The sequence below is a fragment of the Ornithorhynchus anatinus genome, chromosome 4 (genome assembly GCF_004115215.2).
Source record: "Ornithorhynchus anatinus isolate Pmale09 chromosome 4, mOrnAna1.pri.v4, whole genome shotgun sequence".
Lineage (NCBI taxonomy): Eukaryota > Metazoa > Chordata > Mammalia > Monotremata > Ornithorhynchidae > Ornithorhynchus > Ornithorhynchus anatinus.
This window is the reverse complement of record NC_041731.1, coordinates 43,781,104-43,805,475: the sequence shown is the minus strand read 5'-3', so window position 1 is coordinate 43,805,475 and position 24,372 is coordinate 43,781,104. Positions and strand designations below refer to the sequence as shown.

At 46.4% G+C, this 24,372-nt stretch overlaps 1 protein-coding gene across 2 annotated transcripts; it reads left to right on the top strand.

Moving 5' to 3' along the window:
- Window positions 1–15: 15 nt before the first annotated feature.
- On the top strand, window positions 16–22,433 carry RBM18 (RNA binding motif protein 18). Of its 2 annotated transcripts, XM_029063654.2 has the most exons (6): window positions 16–119; window positions 4,617–4,735; window positions 10,319–10,445; window positions 13,160–13,246; window positions 18,681–18,766; window positions 20,533–22,433. In XM_029063654.2, the coding sequence occupies exons 2-6, from the start codon at window positions 4,623–4,625 to the stop codon at window positions 20,690–20,692; spliced, it is 573 nt and encodes a 190-aa protein (XP_028919487.1). In that variant the 5' UTR covers window positions 16–119; window positions 4,617–4,622; the 3' UTR covers window positions 20,693–22,433. The 2 variants fall into 2 exon arrangements, with proteins under 2 accessions (XP_028919487.1, XP_028919488.1); XM_029063655.2 differs by lacking the exon at window positions 4,617–4,735 and having other exon boundaries at window positions 73–119.
- The last annotated feature ends 1,939 nt before the right edge of the window (window positions 22,434–24,372 follow it).

Here is a 24,372-nt window from a genome sequence, read left to right as displayed (position 1 = left end):
ATTGCGTCAGCGCGGGGCTGCGGGCGGGGGCCGCCTCATTCGCACCCGGAACCCGCCGCCGCCGCCGCCGCCGAGCCCAGCCGGGGGATGGTCCGCGGCCACCGAGCCCGGGCCCGACGGTGAGTCCGGACGGGGACCCTCGTCGTCGTCCTCCTCCTCCTCCCCCATCGGCCGCGCCCTCCCCTCCCCTCCCCCGGCCTGGCCCGCCGACATTCATTCATTCATTCGCTCATTCATTCATTCACTCATTCCAGCGTATTACTGCAGCGCTGACGATGCGCACAGCCCTGGACTAAGCGCTCGGACCGTCCAGTGGGGCCGCAGAGAGGGACCGACCCTGTCCCCATGACGGGCTCACAGGATAAACCATCTCCACGAACTTCATTCGTTCAGTCGTCTTTATTAGAATAATAATTATGTTGGGATTAATAAGAATCTTTCAGGAGTATTTAGTGAGTGTTTACTTTGTGCAGAGCACTGGACTAAGCGCTCAGACCGTCCAGTGGGGCCGCAGAGAGGGACCGACCCTGCCCCCATGACGGGCTTGCCGTCTAAACGACCTCCACGAACTTCATTCAGTCGTCTTTATTAGAATAATAATGTTGGGATTAATAAGAATCTTTCATTCAGTAGTATTTAGTGAGTGTTTACTCTGTGCAGAGCACTGGAATAAGCGCTCAGACCGTCCAGTGGGGCCGCAGAGAGGGACCGACCCTGTCCCCATGACGGGCTCACGGACTAAACGACCTCCACGAACTTCATTCGTTCAACCGTCTTTATTAGAATAATAATTATGTTGGGATTAATAAGAATCTTTCAGTAGTATTTAGTGAGTGTTTACTCTGTGCAGAGCACTGGACCAAGCGCTCAGACCGTCCAGTGGGGCCGCAGAGAGGGACCGACCCTGTCCCCATGACGGGCTCACGGACTAAACGACCTCCACGAACTTCATTCGTTCAACCGTCTTTATTAGAATAATAATAATGTGTTGTGATTTCTTAATAAGAATCTTTCATTCAGTAGTATTTAGTGAGTGTTTACTCCGCGCAGAGCACGGGACTAAGCGCTCGGACCGTCCAGTTGGGTCACGGAGAGAGACCATCCCTGCCCCATGATGGATTCATGGACTAAACAACCTCCACGAACTTCATTCAATCGTCTTTATTAGAATAATAATAATGTTGTGATTTCTTAATAAGAATCTTACATTCAATAATGTTTAGTGAGTGCTTACTCTGTGAATAACACTGGACTAAGCGCTCGGACCATCCAATTGGGCCACAGAGAGGGACCGTCCCTGCCCCCATGACGGGCTCGGGGCTAAACGACCTCCACAAACTTCATTCAGTCGTCTTTATCAGAATAATAATGTTGGTATTTCTTAATAAGAATCATTCATTCCATCATATTGATTGAGCGTCGACGATGTGCTAACATTGGACTAAGCGCTCGGACCGTTCAGTTGAGCCGCAGAGAGGGACCGTTCCTGCCCCCATGACGGGCTTGCCGTCTAAACGACCTCCACGAACTTCATTCAATTGTCTTTATTAGAATAATAATGATGTTGTGATTTCTTAATAAGAATCACTCATTCAATAGTATTTAGTGAGTGCTTACTCTGCGCAGAACACTGGACTGAGGGCTCGGACTGTCCAGCTGGGCCACGGAGAGAGACCATCCCTGCCCCATGATGGGCTTACGGGCTAAACGGCCTCCATGAACTTCATTCAGTCGTCTTTATTAATCAGAATAATAATAATGTTGGTATTTCTTGATAAAAATCATTCATTCCATCACATTGATGGAGCGCTTACCAGGTGCAGGGCACTTGACTAAGCGCTCGGACCATCCATTTGGGCCAGAGAGAGAGACCATCCCAGCCCCATGACGGGTTCAGGGGCTAAACGACCTCCACAAATTTCAGTCGTCTTTATTAATCAGAATAATAATAATGGTAGTTTTTCTTATTCAGAATAATTAGTTCATTCAGTCGTATTGATTGAACGCTTACTCTGTGCGGAGCACCGGACTAAGCGCTCGGTCTGTCCAGTTGGGCCACAGAGAGAGACCATCCCTGCCCCAAGACGGGCTCACGGGCTAAACGACCTCCACAAACTTCATTCAATCGTCTTTATTAATCAGAATAATAATAATGTTGGTATTTCTTAATAAGAATCATTCGGTATAGATTGAGCGCTTACTATTTGCAGAGCACTGGACTAAGCGCTTGGAATGGATAATTGGGCAACAGAGAGACCAGCCCTGCCCAATGACGGGCTCACGGGCTAAACGGAAGGCAGACAACAAGTAGTCAGGCATTCATTCATTTGGTAGTGTTTATTGAGCGCTTCCTGGGTGCAGAGCACTCTGCTGAGCGCTTGGACTATACAATTCGGCAACAGAGACCATCCCTGCTCAGCCACGGACTCAGAGTCTAAATGGGGGAGGCAGACCACAAAACAAGTAGTCAGGTTCATTCGGTCATATTTATTGAGCGCTTACTGTGTGCAGAGCACTCTACTGAGCGCTTGGACTGTCCAATTGGGCAACAGATAGAGACCATCCCTGCCCAACCATGGGCTTACAGAATAAACGGGGGAGGCAGACCACAAAACTAGTAGTCAGGCATTTATTTGGACGTATTTATTGAGTGTTTACTATGTGCAGAGCACTGCACTGAGCGCTTGGACTGTAGAATTGGGCAACAGATAGAGACCATCCTGCCCAATAATGGGCGCACAGTCTAAACCGGGGGGACAGACAGCAAATCAAAACAACAAAACAAGTAGGCATTCATTCAGTCGTATTTATTGAGCGCTTACTGTGTGCAGAGCACTGGACTGAGCACTTGGAACGTACAACTCGGCAACAGAGAGAGAGACCATCCATCCCTACCTAACAATGGGCTCCCAGTCTAAACAGGGGAGACAGACAACAAAACAAGTAATAATAATAATGTTGGTATTTGTTAAGCACTTACTATATGCTGAGCACTGTTCTAAGCATTTGGGTAGATACAAGGTTATCAGGTTGTCCCATGTGGGGCTCACAGTCTTGATCCCCATTTTAGAGATGAGGGAACTGAGGCACAGAGAAGTGAAGTGACTTGCCCAAAGTCACACAGCTGACAAGAGGCCAAGTCGGGAGTCGAACCCCTGACCGCTGACTCTCAAGCCCGGGCTCTTTCCACTAAGCCACGCTGAACAAGTAGTCAGGCATTCATTCAGTCATATATATTGAGCGCTTACTGCCTGCAGAGCACTGGACTAAGCACTTGGAATGTACAACTGGGCAACAGATAGAGACAATCCCTGCCCAACAGTGGGCTCACAGGCTAAACGGGGGTGACAGACAACAAAACAAAAAAGGCATCAATACCATCAAAATAAATAGAATCACAGATAGAGACGCATCATCAATTGTGCCGAATTGTACATTCCCAGTGCTTATTACAGTGCTGTACACATAGCACTCAATAAATTCTATTGAATGAATGAATAAAATAGATTAATAAATAATATATACAAACACCCACGGCCAGCTGCCTTCTTCCCCAACACATTCACCGCCGCCTCTTTCCCCCACCCCCTTCGGCAGGCCCGGGGCCACCGTGGGCGAACAGGCAGCGCAGGGCTTCGTGCCTGGGACCAAAGAGCCCTCCGCTCTAGTTTACCACCCCCCTTGACCTCCCTGGGCGACCCACTGTCCATCTTTACCGCTGTATTGTACTTTTCCAAGCGCTTAGTACAGTGTTCCGCACACACAGTAAGCGCTCAATAAATATAACTGAATGAAGGAGTGAAACTCCGTAGGCTCGCTCTGTTTCTTTGCCTTCTTATCCCACCCCACCCTCTTCAAACTAATCCATCGTATTTATTGAGCGCGTGCTCTGTGCCTAGCACTGCACTAAACGCTTGTAAGAGGCCTTCCCAGACTAAGCCCTACTTTTCTTCATCTCCCACTCCCTTCTGGATCACCCTGACTTGATCCCTTTGCTGTTCCCCCCTCCCAGCCCCACAGCACTTACGTATATATCTGTAATTTTATTTATCTATATTGTTGTCTGTCTCCCCACCTCTAGACTGAGCTTGTTGTGGACAGGGAATATCACTATTTATTGTTGTACTATACTCTCCCAAGCGCTTAGTACAGGGCTCTGCGCACAGTAAGCGCTTAATAAATGCAATTGAATGAGTCAGTGAATCCAACGGAGTTGGTAGATGTATTTCTTGCCCACAACGAGTTTATAATCTAGAGGGGACGAACTTGCCCTGTCACTTGGCGGTGGGGGGACGGGGAGGTGGGGGGAGGGGGTGTGGAGGAGGAAAAGTGAGTGGGTTTCGGCTGAGAAGGGGTCAGAAGCTGGCCTGGGCAATGCCCAGGACAGATCGGGAGGAATAAATCAATCAGTGTTATTTACTGAGTGCTTACTCAGTGCAGAGTACTGTACTAAGCACTTGGGAGAGTTCAGTACAGCAGAATTAGCAGTTACATTTACTACCCTTAACAAGCTAGGCCTCGAATACGGACCACGTCTTGCCTGCATAGCAAGGACGCTGTCACACTTTTTTTTTTTTAACCCCCCTCCCCACAATATTTCATTTACATTCTCCCAGAGATTAATGGAGGCAGGAACCAAAACTCTTCCCCTGGAGAATGCGTCGATTCTTTCAGAGGGCTCTCTGCAGGAAGGGCATCGACTCTGGATCGGCAACCTGGACCCCAAGATAACAGAGTAAGTCTACCGTAGCGTGGGACTAGAAATTGGAAGGCCTGGGTTTTATTCCCAGGTCTGCTGGGTGACCTTAGGCAAGTCACTTAACCTCCATGTGCATTAGTTTCCTAATCTGAAACATGGGGACAAGGTATCTGCCCCGCCCTCCCTGCCTCATAGAGGGTGAGCTCTTTTGGGGAAGGGACTGTCCTGAATTGATCCCTTTAAGGCTTGGCTCGTACATAGTAAGTGTTTAATAAATAGCATAACTAACTCTTCTCTGTCCCTAACCTCATCTTCCCCCTTCCCCCAAAATGTTAAAATAACACCCTGCAAGATCTTAGAATGTTTCTTAATTTTGATCAACCTCGCACTTTTTTTTTCCAAGGGGAAAATCCACTCTGTCTAACTGCAGGGTCCGGGGAGCCCCTGAATCCTTCAGTAGCTTACTATCTTCGTATTTGGAGAATACAGTCGTGGCAAGCTGGTTTAGCACTAGCGAACATTTTCAGCATATTTTCTCCCTCGACCCTGCCTGCTGCTCGGGAAGACTTCTGTTCTAATTGCCGTTGTAATTAGAAACACTAAAACCATTTCCGAGACTTCGTGCCCTCAAGTGGAGTAGATAGAGGGCTGCCATATTTCAACTTGGGGAATGCATGTTTTGAGCCGACATAAAATAAGGGCACTGTCCTGGGCATACAGGATGCCTGGCAACCCTAGGAATCAAATGTCCTAAAGCAAGCTCACGGGCCTGTGTTGAGTAATCGTGTGATTACAGAGAAAAGGCTATATTTGGGTAGTTGACTCCCAAGGCACCTCCGGCCCCTTTGAAAGCTGGGGCAGTTTCGGGGAAATCCGTGTCCACAAGGAATTGCTGTTTCGGGAGACTGGCTTTGGACCTGTCGGTTCGAAACCCTTCATTTGTTCCTTTGTGGCCCTTTGCTTGTTTAATTGAGTTGGGGACCCAGAATGCCCTTTTTGATATATGATGGTTGATCAGAAGAGGTCTTTCGGGGACAATGCATGCTCCGTGGTAACATCCTGTCCTGTGCTGAATTCCAAAGGTAGTATTTCCACCCCACAGTGTACCCGCCGGGCTAGAAGCCTGAAGGACAGAGAGAACATTCATTCTATTTTTCTGAAATTTCTGATGGCTGTTCAGAGGTACCCTGCTGCTTAACAGGATGTGTTAAATATAAATGTCACAAGTTCGTTCAAAAACTAAGGGAAGATGGGTGTTACCTTGCTCTGGTAAGGACAGGAGCAGGCTCACAGGAGGCGGAGTTCCTCTGATCTGGGTTCTCTGTCAGTGAAGCTTACCTACTCTCCTTTTACTTCAACTGTTAGCAGTAGTAATAGCAATTAAGCATTTACTGTGTACTAAGGGCACGGGTGGATACAAGACAGTCAGTTCGGACACAGTCCCTGTCCCATACGGTGTTCACGGTCTAAGGAAGAGCTGATGACTATTCAATTGCTTATCCACCTACAGATTTTTCAGAGTCTGGCTCCATGATTCTATCCTAAAAGCTGCCTTGTATTATACTCCTTCCCAAACCTTACTGCCAGTATGCTTACTTTTGTGGCCCCTCACACTGAATCTTGCTAATTTTCATATCTGTTTTTTCTCACTAGTACAAGTCACTGCTGGCTCCTACCGTTTTACCTTTCTTGATCTCTTTTCACTAGCCCATAACCCAGGATCCCTTTTAAACTTGCTGGACCTATCCCTTTACCCCATTCTGTCAATGTCCCCCCGGCTCTTAAACGTAATTGAGTTGAGCTAAAAAAAAGTCCTCAAGTGAGTGATAGTAATGGAACACCCACTTCAATCTTGCTCCCATTTTGGTTCTCCATGCATTAATAACCATTTGTACCGTACGCCCTGGCATAATAAATGTGTTTCTGACATGAATCTTCGCTTGGCTAGGTAAACTCCATCCCCAAAATTTGATACCCTTTGCAGTGACTTTGGAGATTTGCAATTTGCCGAAAAGAAGGTGCAGCCATCTTGCCTTGTTGGCTGTCTAATTCCATTCTCTGTAACTTTCTGTTCTGATGATCTCATATTCCTCAGTTAGGATTGCTTTTAGACAGTTCAAATTCAAACTTGGCCAAGAGCTCCTTTGGCTCTTTTTAGTTTTTGAGGCCTCTCCATGAAAGGAATTTGGAGGGGTGGGGGGTGGTCCTAATTCAGCTTTAATTGAGCTGACGTGTTAATTGTCACTAAGGCCAGCAAAGGAGCCAAGGAAGATAGGCCTGTCCCCTCTCCAGTCTGCTGGGTCTTTTCAAATCGGGACAGGGATTAGTGTGGGGATACTTATGGTGTCACTTTCAGTCAGTGATATTTACTGAGCCCTTACTATATGCATAGTGCTGGTCAGAGGGCCTGAAAGAGTACACAAGAGATAGTAGACAAAATCCCTGCCCTTAGGGAGTTTACAGTCTAGCTGGGGAGACAGACACTAAAATATATTACAGGAAGGGGAAACAGTAAGAAAGGTAAGTACCTAAGTGCTGCTGGTAGGGAGAGGACGTGGGAGTGAATAACTGAGGGCTTGGGGATGCAAAAGGGGCAGTAGGAGGGGGGAAAAGCGTGAGGAGATGAGAGAAGAACTAGTTTCACTGCCCTTTGGAACGAGGCATCAGGTTTCAGGGTGGTTAGTGAGCATTTGGTTTCAAGGGGAAAGTCCATGTGGGGTTGGGATCCTGAAAGGCAGAATGTTCTAGACTTGTAAACCCAAGAAAATTATGAAAATTTCAACCGTTGGAAAAAACAAAAACAGTTCTCTTACTCTCTTTTGATTATTGCATAATTTATGCGATAGCTTTCTTTTAAAATTGTGCCCTTTGCTTAAAAGCATCATTGAGAAATCCAGCCCATTCAGGGCTCTGTCTGAAGAGTAAGCTGGGGAGCTAACAGCTGCATCTGATCGTAACCTTCCGATGTTACGGAGGAGGCAAGGTAATATTGAAGGAGGTGCCAGAGGTCTGTCGTTTGCTGTCAATTCTGGAGTCCCAATGCCGAATGGCCCACACTGCATTAAGCAGAGCTTCTCTTACCGTAGCAGCAAATGGGAGGGGAGATGGCAGGGAGAAGCAGTATTGCCCAATAATCATAATAATTATGGTATTTGTTAAGCACTTACTATGTGCCAAGCACTGTTCTAGGCAGTGAGCACCGTTGTAAGTGGACAGAACACGGGCCTGGAAGTCAGAAGAACTTGGGTTCTAATCCCAGCTGTGCCACTTGTCTGCTATATGATGTTGGGCAAGTCGTTTCACTTCTCTGTGCCTCAGTCATCTCATCTAAAATGAGATTTAAGGCTGTGCGCCCCTGTGCCCAACTTGATTAGCTGTATCTAGCCCAACACTTAGTACAGTGCCTGGCACATAGGGAGTGCTTGGCAAATATAATTTAAAAAAAAATCAGTCTTCCAATTGCCCAGTCTCAGGGTGTGCAGTTTCCAGCTCCAGGAAGCAAAATGGTTGACATTTAACTCCATTCGTTTTGGTGTTGGATAGATTTTGAGACTTAATCAGTCAATAGTATTTGAGAGCTTACTATGTGCAGAGCACTGTAGTAAGCTCATGGGAGAGTTCAGTGCAACAGAGTTAACAGACACGTTCACTGCTTACGAGTTTACAAATCAATCTGAAAGAGGGGATTCTGGAGAAGCAGCAAGATTTAGTTCTGCCAGATGTTCCTGGGTTCTGGAGGTCTCACTTCCGGGGGATCCTGTGTTTCAAAGAATAACTTGCCTTTTCTGATGAGAATAAAGGGAAACCCCTCAGGATCACTAGTACCCTCACCTTCCTGTCCCAGGCAGAGTGACCGGAAAGAGAAGGCATCCTTCTAAATCAACCCTCTGTTGGTTGTTTTGATTTTGCTTTTTCCTCGAAAATTGGTCTAACCTGATTTATTGGGGTGTGAGAGCATTAAGGGTGTGGAGATGCCATGCTGTAAACCAAGACTCCTTGGGGGCCTTACTTAGTCCACTGACCCGGAAGCCCTTAATGGTCTCTGGTCTTGGTTGCTGGGCCAAGAAAGGAGAGACAGAGAGAGAAACAGAACTCCATACTTAGCCTTTCCTTCCTCTCTAGAGCCCAGCTGCCCTTCTCCCTCCTTAGCAGGTGGGGTCTCTTGATGGGAGTCTGGGTATTTGGAAAATCGCGGTGGGGGGTGGGGTGGGGGGGTGTTAACGATCGTGCCGTCTCCCGGCGCAGGTCGAGAGGAGGATGGGTAGATATCTGCAGAACGTGAGGTTGCTGTGGTCCTGCCACGGTTCCGGACCTGTCTAATGTCTTCTGGTTCCACTTCGGGCTTTGGTCCCTGTAGCGCGCTCACTGTAACATTCCCGCCGAAGTGCATTAGTATCAGATGTACCAAAGTGCAGAAACCATTTCATCTCTTTCTCCTTCCCTGGGGAGATTCCCGCTTAAGAAACCTACCTTGATGAGTTTTGCCTAGAAAACAATGTGAACATAAACGTGGCTGAAACAACAACTTACTGGCTCCCTGTGGGGTCAGATTCCCAGTAATAACCGATTTAGCATGTGGCCCGATACCTTTTTAGTATCACGGGGACAGCATTGTTTAGAGAAAGCCTTGACTCTCGGTTTGAATAGCACGGAGGGTGCCAGGAGGAAGGCCAGGGGAAAAGGAAATGGGAGAGCTGTTGGTTTGTCTCACCCTCACATCACATGACGGGAAGTGGAAATTGAGATTGGCCGCAGCAACCTGTTGGGGCCACATCTGTTCGAATAACTTAAAAGCTCTATAGAAACCAAATAGTTTCTGCCGTGAGGAATCCAGGGAGGAGGGGGCTAGGAGGCGGGCAAGAGCTTGGAGTCCCTTCCCTGTCTGCAGTAAGATCCCTTCTTTGCCTACCCGTGTTCCCGGGTCATAAGCAGCCCTGGCCGAGTGGAGTCGGCGTGTCTATATTACTCATGGTGGATTGGGAGGGATTGGCCCGGATCCCCGGTCCTGTGGTCTGCGAGCTCCCCATTGTCTTTGTGTTGATTTACTTCGGGGCAGAAAACTTCTCAGAGGTTGTGAAAGTGCCACTAGTGGTTTGAGACTTGAAAAGGGTTTCCTCTATCCAACATGTGGAGCTAATGATCGGCTCTAATAGCTGATAGGGAAACCGTCCAGGCTTTGGTTGTGAGGAACTGGGTGTTGGGGGAGGCGGGGGGGGGGGACGACGGTGTTTTGTGGTGGTCTGGTTCTTTACAAATACCACTCTGATGCCAAGACATTAAAAATAAATAGACACTATTTCTGTGGGCCTCTCCAAGAGAAAAACAAATGATGCTTGCTGGCCAGACAGCTGTTGGTTAGGTGGGGTTCTTTTGTTTAGTGTTTTGTATTGAACAGATACATAACCATGGCAGTTCGACCTCTCATTCCAAAGAGAAGAAAACAACTGGGTCTGTCGATTGAATCGGGACATTTCGGAGGAGGGGGTGGGGGTGATGGATGGACAGTCTCCTCCTCCTGCTCCAGCCAACCCCACTGAGTTGAGCACGGAGAGTTGAAGCGCAGGGTGGGGTGAGGAAGGGATCTGGCACATTCAGGGGTCTCGACTTCTCTTCCTACAGGTACCACCTCCTCAAACTCCTTCAGAAGTTTGGCAAAGTGAAGCAATTCGACTTCCTCTTCCACAAGTCGGGGGCTTTGGAGGGACAGCCCCGAGGGTACTGTTTTGTCAACTTTGAAACCAAACAGGTATCTTGCCCTTTTTATTTTTTTATTTTGGAGGGGTGGGTGGGAAGGGTGTCATTTAGGTATGCACCCTTGGCGAATCACTGCTCAGGCTGTTAAGAGTCGGGGATGCGGTTCTGCGAAATGCTAAACACCGTTGCTTCCCCAACTCCGCGCTGCTCATCCCCACCCGCGTCTGTCAGCCCTAGGCTGGAAGCTTCTGACCTACTTTCTCTCAGCTAAGTGACATAGAGGGTTTGCAGTGGGAGCAGCCTCGTCATCCTGGCCGTTCGCTCTTGTTCATTCCTCCAGTGGCTGACCAACAAAAGCCGGCTTTTCTTTCAGTCGTCGTACCCTGTGATGCAAAAGGCTCTCCTGCGGTGAGCAGCTCACACACTCTATTTTATTTTGATTGGTAAGCATGTGCCTTTCCCCCCGGAGCGCCTGGGTGCAGGCACAAGCCTTAATAGAAACGGAGCAGGAGAGTCTGAGCCCCTTGTGGGGACGGGTGAGATCTGCTTTGCATTTAAAATGCTCTTCCTTTGAAAAGACTCGACTTCATGGGGAAAGAAAAGTGTACATTTTGTGTGCTTTCTTCAAGAACAGGAATGGGGCCAGAATTAAAGCTGGAAGCCCTGCCCCAGCCCAATCCAGCACCATCATTGTTAAAGCCTCAGCTATGTGTGGGAGTGGTGTGAAAACACACCGCTGTAGCAGGTGTCTTTCAGATGGCGGGGGCAGTTCTCTAGGCCCCTTTTCCCAAATGTTAGTCCGGTGGGAGACTAGTAAAGGAGAACGATGATCCCCCTCTTCTCAGAGGAGTTACGTAAGCCGAGTCTCCAGTCATACATTGCTCCTCACCAGCTCTGATGGCCCGATTTCCCGTAGCCCCCTCCGGGCATCTCGAAGAGTCATCATAGTGGTAGGAATGGTACTTATTAAGAGCTGGGGAGGACAGTCCTGCCCCCCAAGGAGCCTGCAGCCTAACGGTGGGGTGGGGGGCACAGTGGGAGAGAACTTGGAAACAAACACAGGAGGGAAGATAAAAACCAACCCAAAAAGGACAAGAGACCAGGACAACAAATAAAAAAAGGACAGGAGGGCACGGTGGCTAGAGGAGCAGAAGATCCAGCTCCTCTCAGCTCAGTCCCACGGTCGCCCTGGCCGCAGCTCCGGCCACAGCCTTTCCAACGTTCTCAAGGTTGGGGCGGTCTCCTGAGGTCCTGCTGCTTCTCCCTTCTGGGGTGGGATAGAGGAGGGGGCTCATGGGAAGTGTTAATGGGCTCATGCTCCAAGTAGTTAAAGCCCACCTGGGATGGGTTGGGATCTACATCCATAAAGCCCTTGATTTTCGCCCTCACCCGACTCCTGTATAGTTTTTCCTCTCCCCCTCTGGTCCCGTCTAGATTAGAGTGCCCGAGACTCACCCTCAGGCTGGCACGGGTCAGGAGGGGAACTTTGGCAAGGTCTGAAGGCACAGGCAGTTTTTCTAGGGCATACTCTGACCCTGCTAACTTCTAGGTTCAGGAAGTCCTCTCTACCTCGGCACTTCTTGGAAAGGAAGGGTAGTTAGGGAGACCGAGGACTGGAAAACATTTTGTCCTGAAAACCAGGTGCACAAACTGACTCACCCCCTGCTCCTGAGTTCCTTGACTCACTCCTGCTTTTTCCTGGCCAGTGTTTCCTTTGCCCCCTGTGTGACTTGAAGCCAATGCTTCTTATCTGGAGAGCGGACAACTCCTTTGGAAGCGTGCTTTGAAGGCTTCACAAGTCTGTATGCTGTGTTAGGGCCTAGTGAGAGATGGCAATGGATACTGCTCATCAGTTGAGGGTATTTATTGAGCACTTACGCTGTGCAGAGCACCATACTCAGCAATTGGGGTAAGACAGTGCAACAAAGTTGCTAGACACTCTCCGTGACTACAAGGAGCTCACAGTCTAGAGGGGGAGATGGATATTAAAATGAATGAATTATGGATATGTACATAAGTTCTATGAGGCCGAATATCAGGTACTTAAGGAGTACAGATCCAAGTGCATAGACAACGCAGAAGGGGGAGAAAGTAAGGGGCTTTTTTGTTTTTTGGGGTTTTTGTTTTTTGTTTTTTTTTTGGGAGGGTTTTGAAGTGGGGCTCTGGTGGTCTGTCGGATACGGGTGGGCATTCCAGGCCATTGAGAGAATGTGGGCATGGGGTCGGCAATGAGATCGAGGTACGGTAAGTTGGCAGTAGAGGAGTGTTTGCTGGAAGCAGCATGGCTCAGTGGAAGGAGCCCGGGCTTAGGAGTCAGAGGTCGTGGGTTCTAATCCTGGCTCCGCCACTTGCCAGCTGTGTGACTTTGGGCAAGTCACTTAACTTCTCGGTGCCTCAGTTACCTCATGTGTAAAATGGGGATTAAGACTGTGAGCCTCACGTGGGACAACCTGATTACCCTGTATCTACCCCAGCGCTTAGAGCAGTGCTCGGCACATAGTAAGCACTTAACAGATACCAACATTATTATTATTAGTGTGCAGACTGGGTTGCCCTGAGGAATTGGCAAGGTGACGTAGGAGGGGATGAGCTAAGGCACACGCTAAGGCAGATGGTAAGTAGATGATTTGGCTGCTGATGGCCAGGAAGATATTTGAGGCAATTCTACCGGAGGGCAGCACGTTCTCAAACTGTCATTCTAGGGCCCAGACCTGGCTGTCTCACCTGTTAATCTTTTTCTCGACATTTGCCCCCCTTCCCATGCAGGAAGCAGAACAAGCAATCCAATGTCTCAACGGCAAGTTGGCCCTATCCAAGAAACTGGTGGTTCGGTGGGCTCATGCTCAGATAAAGGTAAATTGCTCTTTTCCCAGAAAAAATGTTCCTCTAGATTGTAAACTCATTGTGGGCAGTGAAGGTGTCTGTTTTATATTGTTATATTGCACTTTACCAAGCACTTAGTAAAGTGCTCTGCATACAGTAAGCGCTCAATGAATACGATTTACTGACTGAGTAGAAGCAGAAATCTTAAATATGTTCTGATGCCTGGGTCAGATTGGTCAGTTCAGGGCAGTCACTCCGGTAGCCCCGGGACAGTGATTCCACTTCTTCAACTGAATCACATCAACCAGTATCTCCATTGGGAAGGTGGAGGTGATGGGGGCTGGGGGAAGTCTCTTATCTGGAGAATTGCCCTAAGTCACCCTTCTGAACGTGTTGTAAAGCCAATCCTGGATGAAGTTGTGTGGAATATGGTGCGGCACATAAATAGTTTGCCCTCATCCACATGAGCATGCTAAAGCCTTTACGTAATAATTGTGGTATTTGTTAAGTACTTACGGTATGTCAAACACTGTACTAAGCGCTGAAGTGGATGGTTATTATTGTTGTTGTCACGGTATTAAGCACTTCCTCTGTGCCAAGATAATCAGGTTGGGCGCTGTCTCGCTCCTTCATCGAGCTCGCGTTCTCTTAAGTAGGAGGGAAAGCAGGTCTCTAATCCCCCGCCTCAACAACGGAGGCATAGAGAAATGAAGGGACTTGCTCGAGGTCACCAAGCAGGCACGTGTCGGAGCCGGGATTAGAACCCAGGTCGTCTGACTTCCAGACCTGTGCTTTTTCCACTAGGCCACGCTGTGCTTTTAGTTTTGACTTGGATGTGCTGGGAGGGTTGCCAAATTTGACTTCCAGAAGCATTTCAAGAGGCATTTATTACAGTAGAATCCTGAAATTGGTGCTTTCCACATTTGTCCCTGAACTTCTCTTTTTTGGGTGAATTTTCCACGTCACTGGGTGTGCATTCAAGCCGCCGTCCTTTTTAGGATTTTTTTTACCCCCCCTCAGACTTGGATTTTTTGGAACCAGATGTTGTTTTAAGCCTCATTACATTCTTCCTGCCTCTTGGCAGGGAGTATTTGAACGAGAAACACTGGAAATAATCCATAAACAGGTTAAGCAAAGAAATGTGTCTGCCCCCAGAGTCTCTCAGAGCAGGTAGTCTGTACAAGCGTAGGGCTGACTCTCTTTATGTTGTCCGGGAGCCGTGAGAAGTGGCAGGCTCTTGGCTCGGGCCCTGGGCTTTGGGGACGCTGTGCTCTCGGTAGCTCACGGGTGCCACAGGAATACTCTGGTCATGAAGTGGAGTAACAGCTATTCCGGCCCACATTTCTCTGGAAGCAGCCAGGGCTCTGGCAGAAGACTGACTTCTCTTTCGGGGTTCAGAGCAAACCCAGGGCATGGTCTTCACTGAGTGGGGGCACCCGGGGCCATAAACTTGCTGATGGGTTCGGAGTTCAGCTGGAAGTGTCGGGCACACCCTTATCTGTTTTTCACATGGCCACCTCCTGAGGCGGCGAAGCATCCAGGTAAATGGCCCACGACCAGAGGGATGAACCTGGTGACAAATTGAAGGTCGCTCCTGGAAAATGAGCTCGACAATCAATCGGTAGCCACTGAATGCCTGTGTGTGGAGCCCTAGACTAAATCTATTGTACAGTAGAATTAGTACATAGGCTCCTTGCCCTTAAGGGATTTACAGTCTAGAGGGGGAGACAGGCACTGAAATATAAGAGGAAGTAATCACAGGCAATCAGTCAATGGTATTTACTGAGTGCATTCAGAGCACTGTATTAAGCACTTGGGAAATACAGTGCAACAGAGTTGGCAGACCTGTTCTCTGCTCTTAAGGAGCTTACAGTCCGGAGGGAGAGACAGACATTAGTATAGATGTTACATATATACATGTACGGGCTGTGGGGCTGAAGGTGGGGTGAATATCAAATGCTCAAAGGGAACAGATCCAAGTATGTAGGTGATGCTGAAGGGAGATGGAGTCAGGGAAAAGAGGGCTTCATCTGGGAGGGCCTCTTGGAGGTGGTATCACCTTAATAAGGCTTTGATGGTGAGAAGAATGGTGGTCTGGCATATATGGAAGGGGAGGGAGATCCAATCCAGAGGGAGGATGTGGGAAAGGAGTCAGCGGTGCGGCTGCATTTAGGAATATTTCAAACCTTTGAGTAAGGAATTAGTGTTATGTTGCTAATAGAAATACTACAATATTGTGATATATGTGATTTATTATTATGCTTCTATTAATAACAGAAAATGTTCTCTGAGTAGGCAAAATGGCTGGATGGACTACTACTCATTGGTGTCTGACCTGATTATCTTGTATCTATTCCAGTGTTTGGCACACAGTAAGTGCATTAGATGCTGGAAACATGGCTGAGAATTCTGTTGTATTCTCCCAAGTGCTCAGTACAGTGCTCTGCACATAGTAAACACTCAGTAAATGCCATTGATAACAAATGTCACCATTATTATTCAACAGAAGGTTATACCCCAATTTTTATGTTCTCTTGGAGATGGCATGCCAGGGAAGGTCAGACTCCATTGGCACCTTTCATTTGAAAAGCCCTTTGCAACTCTACTTTCTACAACACATTCCAGGAGTTTTGGCAGATGGGAAAGAGACTTGCCGTAAGATAGCATTTTCCCAAGGGCTTGAGATGGCCCTCGTTGGAGCAGACCCATGGTCCATGCAGCACAGTATTCCATCTATCAGTCAGTGGTATTTATTGAACACTTACTGGGTGCAGAGCAGTGTACTGAGCACTCGGGGAGTACAGTACGAGTTAGTAGACCTGGTTCTTGCCCATAAGGAGTTTACAGTCCTGTGGTTTACATTCTCTGAGACTGATCGATCAGTCCATCGTATTTGAGTGCTTACTTGTATGCAGAGCACCGTATTAACCTCTGGGGAGAGAACAGTACAACAGACACATTCCCTGCCCACGACTTTACAGTCTAGAGGGGGAGACAGACATTAATATAAATGTTACAGATGTGTACATAGGTGCTGTGGGGCTGAGGAAGGGCTGAATAAAAGGCGCAAATCCAAATGCAAGGGTGACGCAGATGGGAGTGGCAGAAGAGGAATGAGGGCTTAGTCAGGGAAGGCCTCTTGGAGGAGATGTGCCTTCAATAAGGCTTTGAAGATGAGAGAAATTGTCTGCCGCGTATGAAGAGGGAAGGCGTTCCAGGACACAAGCAGGACGTGGGTGAGAGGTCAGCGGCAAGACAGATGAGGTAGAGGTACAGTGAGTAGTTTGGCATTAGAGGAGCAAAGTGTGCCGGCTGGGTTGTAGTAGGACAGCAGCAAGATGAGATAGGCAAGATGTTTGGGGACTTTAAAGCCAGTGTTGAGGAGTTTCTGTTTGGAGAAATGGATGGGCAACCACTGGAGGTTCTTGAGGAGTGGGGGAACGTGGACTGACAGCTTCAGTTTGAAAATGATCTGGGCAGCTGAATGAAGTGTGGACTGGAGTGGGGAGAGACACAGGCGGCAGGGAGATCAGCAAGGAGGCTGATAGAGGTGAGATAGAATAAGTGCTTAGATTAAAATGAGAGCAGTTCTGGAGAGGAAAGAGTGGATATTAGTGATGTAAAGGTTGAACTGACAGGTTTTAGCAGTATATTGAATGTGTGAATCAAATGAGAGAGATGAGTCAAAGATAATGCCAAGGTTATAGGCTTGTGAGACGGGAAGGGGGTGGTGCTGGCTACAGTGATGGTATAGTCAGGGGGTGGACAAGGTTTGAGTGGGAAGATGAGTTCTGTTTTGGACATGTTGAGGTGATGGCAGGACATCCAAGTAGAGATGTTTTGAAGGAGGAAATGCTGAACTGCAGAGAGTGGCACCAAAAAGTACCTGTTCGCCCTCCTACTTAAACTGTGAGCCCTATGTGGGACAGAAACTGTGACCTGATTAACTTGTATCTACCCCAGAGCTTGACACATAGTACGCCCTTAATAGATATTGTTATTAGTGCAGCAGAATGATGGCTGCTTCCATTGACCCTCTGTCTTGGTGTTTTAGGGATGGGACACTACCATTGACTCTGTGATGGCAAGTGTGTTCATGTGTGTTCTTTTAAACCGATGCATGTCTGATATCCCTTTTTGCTCTGCTGTGCACTTACTCTAGGTCAGCCAGTGGTATCGAATGTACGTTTATTGTGTGCAGAGCACTGTACTAAGCCCTTATGAAAGTGCAATGCAGTAGAGTTGGTAGACATGATTCCTGCCAACAGTGAGCTTACAGACCACAGACAGAAAAGAAAATCAGTTACAGAGAGGGAAAGTGGCAGAGTGTAAGCTTATGTACATAAGTGCTGTGGGGTGAATATCAAGTGCCATAGGGTTGCGGATCTGAGTGCTTAGGCAACACCAGAGGAAAGGGTGAGGAGGGGAAATGAGGGCTTAGGGAAAGCCTCATGGAGATGTGATATTTAGGAGAGCTTTGAAGGTGGGAGGAGTGGTGGATTGCAGTATATGAGCGGGGAAGGAGTTCCAGGCCAGAGGGTGGATGTGGACAAGAGCACAGTGGTGGGATGGACAAGAATGAGGTACAAGGATTAGGTTGGCGTTAAAGGATCAAAATGTGTGGATTGGGTTGTAGGAGCGGGGAGAGCTGATTGAGTGCCGCGAAGCCGGTAGAGGGAGTTTGTGTTTGCAGAGGTGGATTGACAACCATCAGTGTCGTCAGTCAAAACTTTAGCTATATGACAAATTGTTGAAAACCAAACACCTAAAGATTACTTTGGACATATCAGTTGTCAGCTACCAGGACAATTATCAAACTCTTGCCCACATCTTAAGAGTGGCCTCACCCCTGACCTTAACCAGTGGCTTTTACCTCAGCCCTAATGAGGCTTTTCAATGATCGAGCCGATTTAAATTTTAAGCAGGGTTGACCGTTGGAATCCATCAGTGTGTCAACTCGGGGCAGTAGCATTAGCCAGTTTGTACCACTGAAAAACACACCTTTTCTGCTTTCCAAACTCTCCAAACCAATTCAGAGTTAGATTCAGTGGACCTAGACAAAATAGGAGACTTGAAGGTGATTCTGCCGTAAGTGAATGTGGAGGGAGGTGAGGAAAAGTAGTACTAAGGATTAAAGTTGAAAATGATAAGGCACAAATAATTTGAGAAGCCAGTGCTGATTGAATTCCACCATCTGTGAATTCCAAGCTGAAACTTTCATCCCCAGGAATAAGAACTAATCCCCAAATCAGAAACCTCCCCTCAACTCATTTTTCGATTTAAAGGTTTTTGGCAAAAGCTCATGCGTGGGTTTGCAGGCTCTCCAAATGTGAAACAGTAATAATCTAGACTGGAAGTCCAGCTGTCGGTCTAGTAGAGGGCTGTGAGCTTCTGAGCCTTATGCTTTGTGTTAAAGTCCAGTTTCTGCCAAAGTGAAGTAATCTCCTTTTTTTCCCGCCTTCAGAGATACGACCATAACAAGAATGATAAAATCCTTCCAATTAGTCTTGAGCCTTCATCAAGCACTGAACCAACTCAGTCCAACTTAAGGTAAGAGTAATTCTTCAGAAGAGAGCAGAAAGGTGAATGATGACCTGCCTGCTCTTGTCCACCTTGGTCCTTGTTGAAGTACATTTCTAGGCACATTGTCTCGCTCTCTGGGTGTCTCACTCTCCTGTGATATAATTTACCTTGGAAAAATAAGAGCAGCCATGCTTTATTTGGACATTGGATCTTTCATATATTTGCAGGTAAATAAAGAATCCCTCTCTTCCCCATCACATTTAATTTGTCTCCTTGTGTTACCAGTTCATTTGACTTGTTTACTCAGCAATATGGTGTTTTCTTTGTGCTTTCAGTACACTAGATTCGTTCCAAGTCAAGGCACGGGAATAGATAGTTATTTCCTAGCCATTCATCTTTGATTCTGCACAGATACTTCCCTTTTCCTCTCCCCCTCCCTTTCCCTCTCTCTATCCTTCGTATTTAAGCGCTTACTATGTGCCAAGTACTGTACTAAACTCACAGTCTTAATCCCATTTTACAGATGAGTAACTGGGGTACAGAGAAGTGACGTGACTTGCCCAAAGTTACACAGTAGACAGAAGTGGCAGAGCTAAGATTAGAACCTAGGTCCTTCTGACTCCCAGTCCCATGCTTTATCCTCTAAGTGACACTGTTTCTCTTTCATACCCTGCAAAGTGAATCTTTGTGAGTGGATATTTTTTCCCACGAGATTCATGTTTTGCCAGTCTGAAGAAGCATCAGGTACCCTCTCTCTCCAGTCTCTTCCCAGGCAAACACCGTCTCTCCCAGGGAGAGATGGAGTTAAAGGAATTAGCCTCCAGGGGCCCACTGCAGGAAAATGGACCCCAAACCTCCACAAGTTGGTGGTCCCCTTGTCATCTCCCTGTTTTGTCGTATGCTGTCGAGCCGTCTCTGAACCATAGCGACACCCTGACACATCCAGAACGCCCCACCTCCATCTGCAGTCGTTCTGGTAGTGTATCCAGAGAGTTTTCTTGGTAAAAATTCTGAAGTGGTTTATCATTCCGTGCAGTAACCTTGAGTCTCTGCCCTTGACTCTCTCCCATGCCGCTGCTGCCCAGCACAAGTGAGCAGAAGGTAAAGAGCAGGTGGTGGGAAAGGAGGCAGTACCTAAAACATGTCCGAAATGGTCCTTTGGTTCTCCAGAGTAGCATATCATCTCATCAACCACCACCAAAGGGACAAATACTTATTTTCCTGTCAAATAATAATTGTGGTATTTATTAAGCACTTACTATGTGCCAAGCACTGTACTAAGTGTTGGGAAAGATACAAGATAATCACATGGGGCTCAGAGTCTAAGTAGAAGGGAGAAAAGATATTGAATACCCATCTTGCAAATGAGGGAACTGAGGCACAGAGAAACTGAGACTTGCCCAAGGTCCCACAGCAGACAAGTGGTGGACCAGGACTAGAACCCAGGTCCTCTGACTTCCAGGCTCGTGCTCTTTCCACTAGACCATATTGCTTCGGGTACAGCCCATTTTGATGTTTTTTCTCTCTTCAGATTAGACAAACTGGCAGGCTTTTGTCCCAATAAAACTTTTTCTCTCCTTCAAGAGGATACAAACGTGAATCACTCCACTTGCCTTGTTTTGCATAAAGTCTATTTCAGACCTGTATTTTATACCATTTGGCCTTTAACTCCTAATTATAGTCCCCAAAAGAGGGTCAGGAAAATTTAATATTTGGGTTTTTAATAAACCCTTTAGCTTGAGTACGTCGACTTCTACAGTATGACTCTTACGTTGTCCGTTTTATTTCCCCAGCGTCAGTGCAAAGATCAAAGCAATTGAAGCAAAGCTGAAAATGATGGCTGAGAATCCGGATGCAGAGTATCCTGCAGCCCCGGTTTATTCCTACTTCAAGCCTCCAGATAAAAAAAGGACTACACCTTATTCCAGAACTGCTTGGAAGTCTAGAAGATGATGTTGGTCACGGTTGTCGAAAGCAAAAGAAAACTGCTTTATACACCTCTGAAATCTTTGCTTTTGTACTTTGTAGACTTGAAAGGTACTAACCGACAAAGCACAGCCACACTGTCACAGTGTTTTGTAACGTAGCCTTTTAAATTTTCTTAAAGCTGTTCCTTGTTTGAAGCCTATGTGGAATTGAACACTGTCCAGAATAAATAGGGTTGCATCCAAAGTCATGACTTTAATAGGAGATCCTCTAGGTCTATTTACACACGAAGACTGGGAACATTAGGCGTATGCTAGACAAAAAAAGCTAACAAAATGAGTGTTAATTCTAGAAGTACATTAATCAGAGTCCTAGAAGAAGTGTTCAAATGTCCTATTAACAAAACCACAAAAGGGATGTTGAGTGGGTGTAAAGGGGGAGAGGGTTCTTGAGTTTATCATTTAGAAAAACCCCCAATATCAAATAAAGAAAGACTCTTGGGACCATGGGGGAGAGTTTAAGCATTCTCCTAATGGTTCTGAACACACCCCGCCCTCCAACCTTCCAAAAAAGAATGTCAATCTTTAAAAATCCATGCATTTGGAGCGGAATATTTTACTCTAGAAAGTACGAAAAAGCAATTGATCGATTTATAAAAATGGTATATTCCAAGTGATACCCCATTCTGTTCTTCTGAACTGTAGGAATGTTAATGCGGAACTTTTTGAAACTGTATGTATCACATGTTAGGAGTTTGGAGATGAGAGAATTCCGTTTAGAGCTTTATCTTTAGAATACTTAACAGGCAGAAAAGCAAAGTCTCCTTTTGCAAACCTAAGCATTGGTAATTTGTTGCCACCCAGGCATCTGGCAAACAAATTGCGTCCCAGACAATTCTTTGATTCTGATTGGATAGCAGAGGCCAAATTGTGTGTAGAGTAGGGTTGAAGCGAAGCTTGAATAGCCCAGCAAAGTCAGGCACTAAATTCCCATCAACCTTCTGGATTTGGGAGTATCTTACCTTTGAAGTCATATGATTCTGGTTGTGATGAGCCGCTTCTGCATGACATAATACAATTTTTCTTCCAGGGAGCCTACTTCACTGTAAATATTCTCTGACCTTTTGAACAGTGGAAATATATATAATGCAGAAATATGAATGAGTGGTCATTCAGACCCACATCTTGATAGACCCTTTCACTCCCCCTACCCCTTCGATTAGCATCGTTAGTGAATCCCAGCTGCCATATCTCCTTGCTGCAAATGCGTCTCACTTTTCTAGCAACTTAAGTCTTCCTATGTTCATTATTGAGTTAAATAAATGAAAATAAACTTCTGTGTAGCAAAGATCAGAATTCATAGGATAAATAAAGGGAAACACTTTTTATTAAAGACGAATCTCTTTGGGACTCTTGTAGATAATAGTTATTTACTTCATTGTATCACTCGGTCTGCACAAGTAAGCCTCCTTTCTGGTTGTGGATAGTTCAGGGAACAGGGTGGGGTGAGCAGAGGAGATAGCACCTCTTCCTCTGTCAGAATTCACCCGATCGAGTATCATTTTATGGCTGGAGTCCTTGGGGAGTTTGTAATAGAGTAGGGAGTTATTTAATATAAAAGTCTTCTATTTTTATTAGGCATTTAGGTTATTTAACTTTGAACCACATTGATTTTTCCTTTAGCAGTCTGATTTATTTATTTGTATTTAAGATAATGATGTGATTTGTAGAGTTTCATATCCCACTGGGTGAATAAATGCAGGAAAACATCTAAGCAGTTTTTTCACTTTATTCCACCAGTCTTCTGGAATAAGGACTGCAGGATGCTTGCAAGCTTGCTTTCCGTCCAAAACTTCACCTGATGTTCTTGGAACTGGAACAGTACTCTGGCTAGAAATTCAGCTATTGAGTCAGCATTGAATTCTTACCAGGCTATATAAAAGGTGTTTTTTTTTTGTGGTGGTGGTGTTTTTTTGTTTGTTTTTTGTGTTGGTATTTTTTTTGGTTCCTGCCAGAGTTGGAGAAACTTTTTTTTACAATTTCAAAACTATTTTTCCAAAACAGAAGAGAAATTCAGATTTCACAGAGGTCTAGTTCTCTTTTTAGAAAGATGCATGGACCTTATATGTTCATAATAGAGCTGGAAACATCCCAGTGATATTGATTTATAAAATATCAATCTCTAGGTTAACTCCTTTTCAGGGCCTTTTAATTGGGCAATTATTCTTTGGTTTACCACTTCACTTAAATGAGGTCAGTGGAAATTTTAAACTGTACAAGAGCAAAGGATTGATGAGGCTGGTAAGGAAGAGTTGAAGAAAGTCAGCTACTTTTACTCAGCTCCTACCTTGACTTCAAAATGGGGTGTGTGAATATTGGGAAGGATTATGAGGGTGGGGGGAAGCCAATTTCTAGGGGAGGAACAGTTGCCCAAATTCTGTATCTTTACAGTGTGTGTCCTATTGGGTGTAAATATTTAGATGCGTACTTGTTTTTTACTCTGCAGGGGACCATGTCTTGATACAAGCAAAGCAGATTGAACACCTGTCCATGTCCCACATGGGGCTCACAATCTTAATCTCCATTTACAGATGAGGTAACTGAGACAGAGCAATTAAGTGATTTGATTAGAGAAACTGCATGGCTGAGTGGAAAGAGCCCGGGATTGGGAGTCAGACGTCATGCGTTAGATTCCCAGCTCTGCCACTTGTCAGCTGTGTGACTGTGGGCAAGTCACTTCACTTCTCTGAGCCTCAGTTACCTCATTTGTAAAATGGGGATTAACTGAGTCTCACGTGGGACAACCTGATTACCCCAGCGCTTAGAACAGTGCTCTGCACATAATAAGCGCTTAACAAATACCAACATTATTATTACATTATTATTTACCCAAGGTCAAGTTAAGTGACTTGCCCAAAACCATGTAGAAATGCTAAACAAACTGCCACGTTCACTGCGAACACCTACCTGCCAGTCCCCAAATTCAATCCTCTTGCTAGGGATAATTATTTCAACAGTGGACACCCCCTCGAGTCAGAAGGACCTGGGTTCTAGTTCCGGCTCTGCCACGTGGCTGCTGTGTGACCTTGGGAGAGCCACTTACCTTTTCTGGGCCTCAGTTACCACATCTGTGAAATGGGGATTAAGAGTGTGAGCCCCAGGTGGGACAGGGACTGTGTCCAACCTGATTACCTTCTATCAACCCCAGTACTTAGAACAGTGCTTGGCACATAGTAAGCACTTAAGTACAATATTATTACTATTATTCCTAGTTACGAACTAATAATAATAATGTTGGTATTTGTTAAGCGCTTACTATGTGCTGAGCACTGTTCTAAGCGCTGGGGTAGACATAGGGGAATCAGGTTGTCCCACGTGGGGCTCACAGTCTTAATCCCCATTTTACAGATGAGGGAACTGAGGCACAGAGAAGTTAAGTGACTTGCCCACAGTCACACAGCCGACAAGTGGCAGAGCTGGGATTCGAACTCATGAGCCCTGACTCCAAAGCCCGTGCTCTTTCCACTGAGCCACGCTGCTTCTCTATCTATCTTACTTCTGGTTGTTGGTCAGGTTAACGCATCGTAAGCAAATATGCCTGAGTCTTGTTTAGCCAGAGCATCACTCTCAGCATCAAAATAAAAGACAAGTTGGAGCTCCTTCTTTAGAAATCTGCATCAGGCAGCAGGAATCTTTCCCAACAGCTAG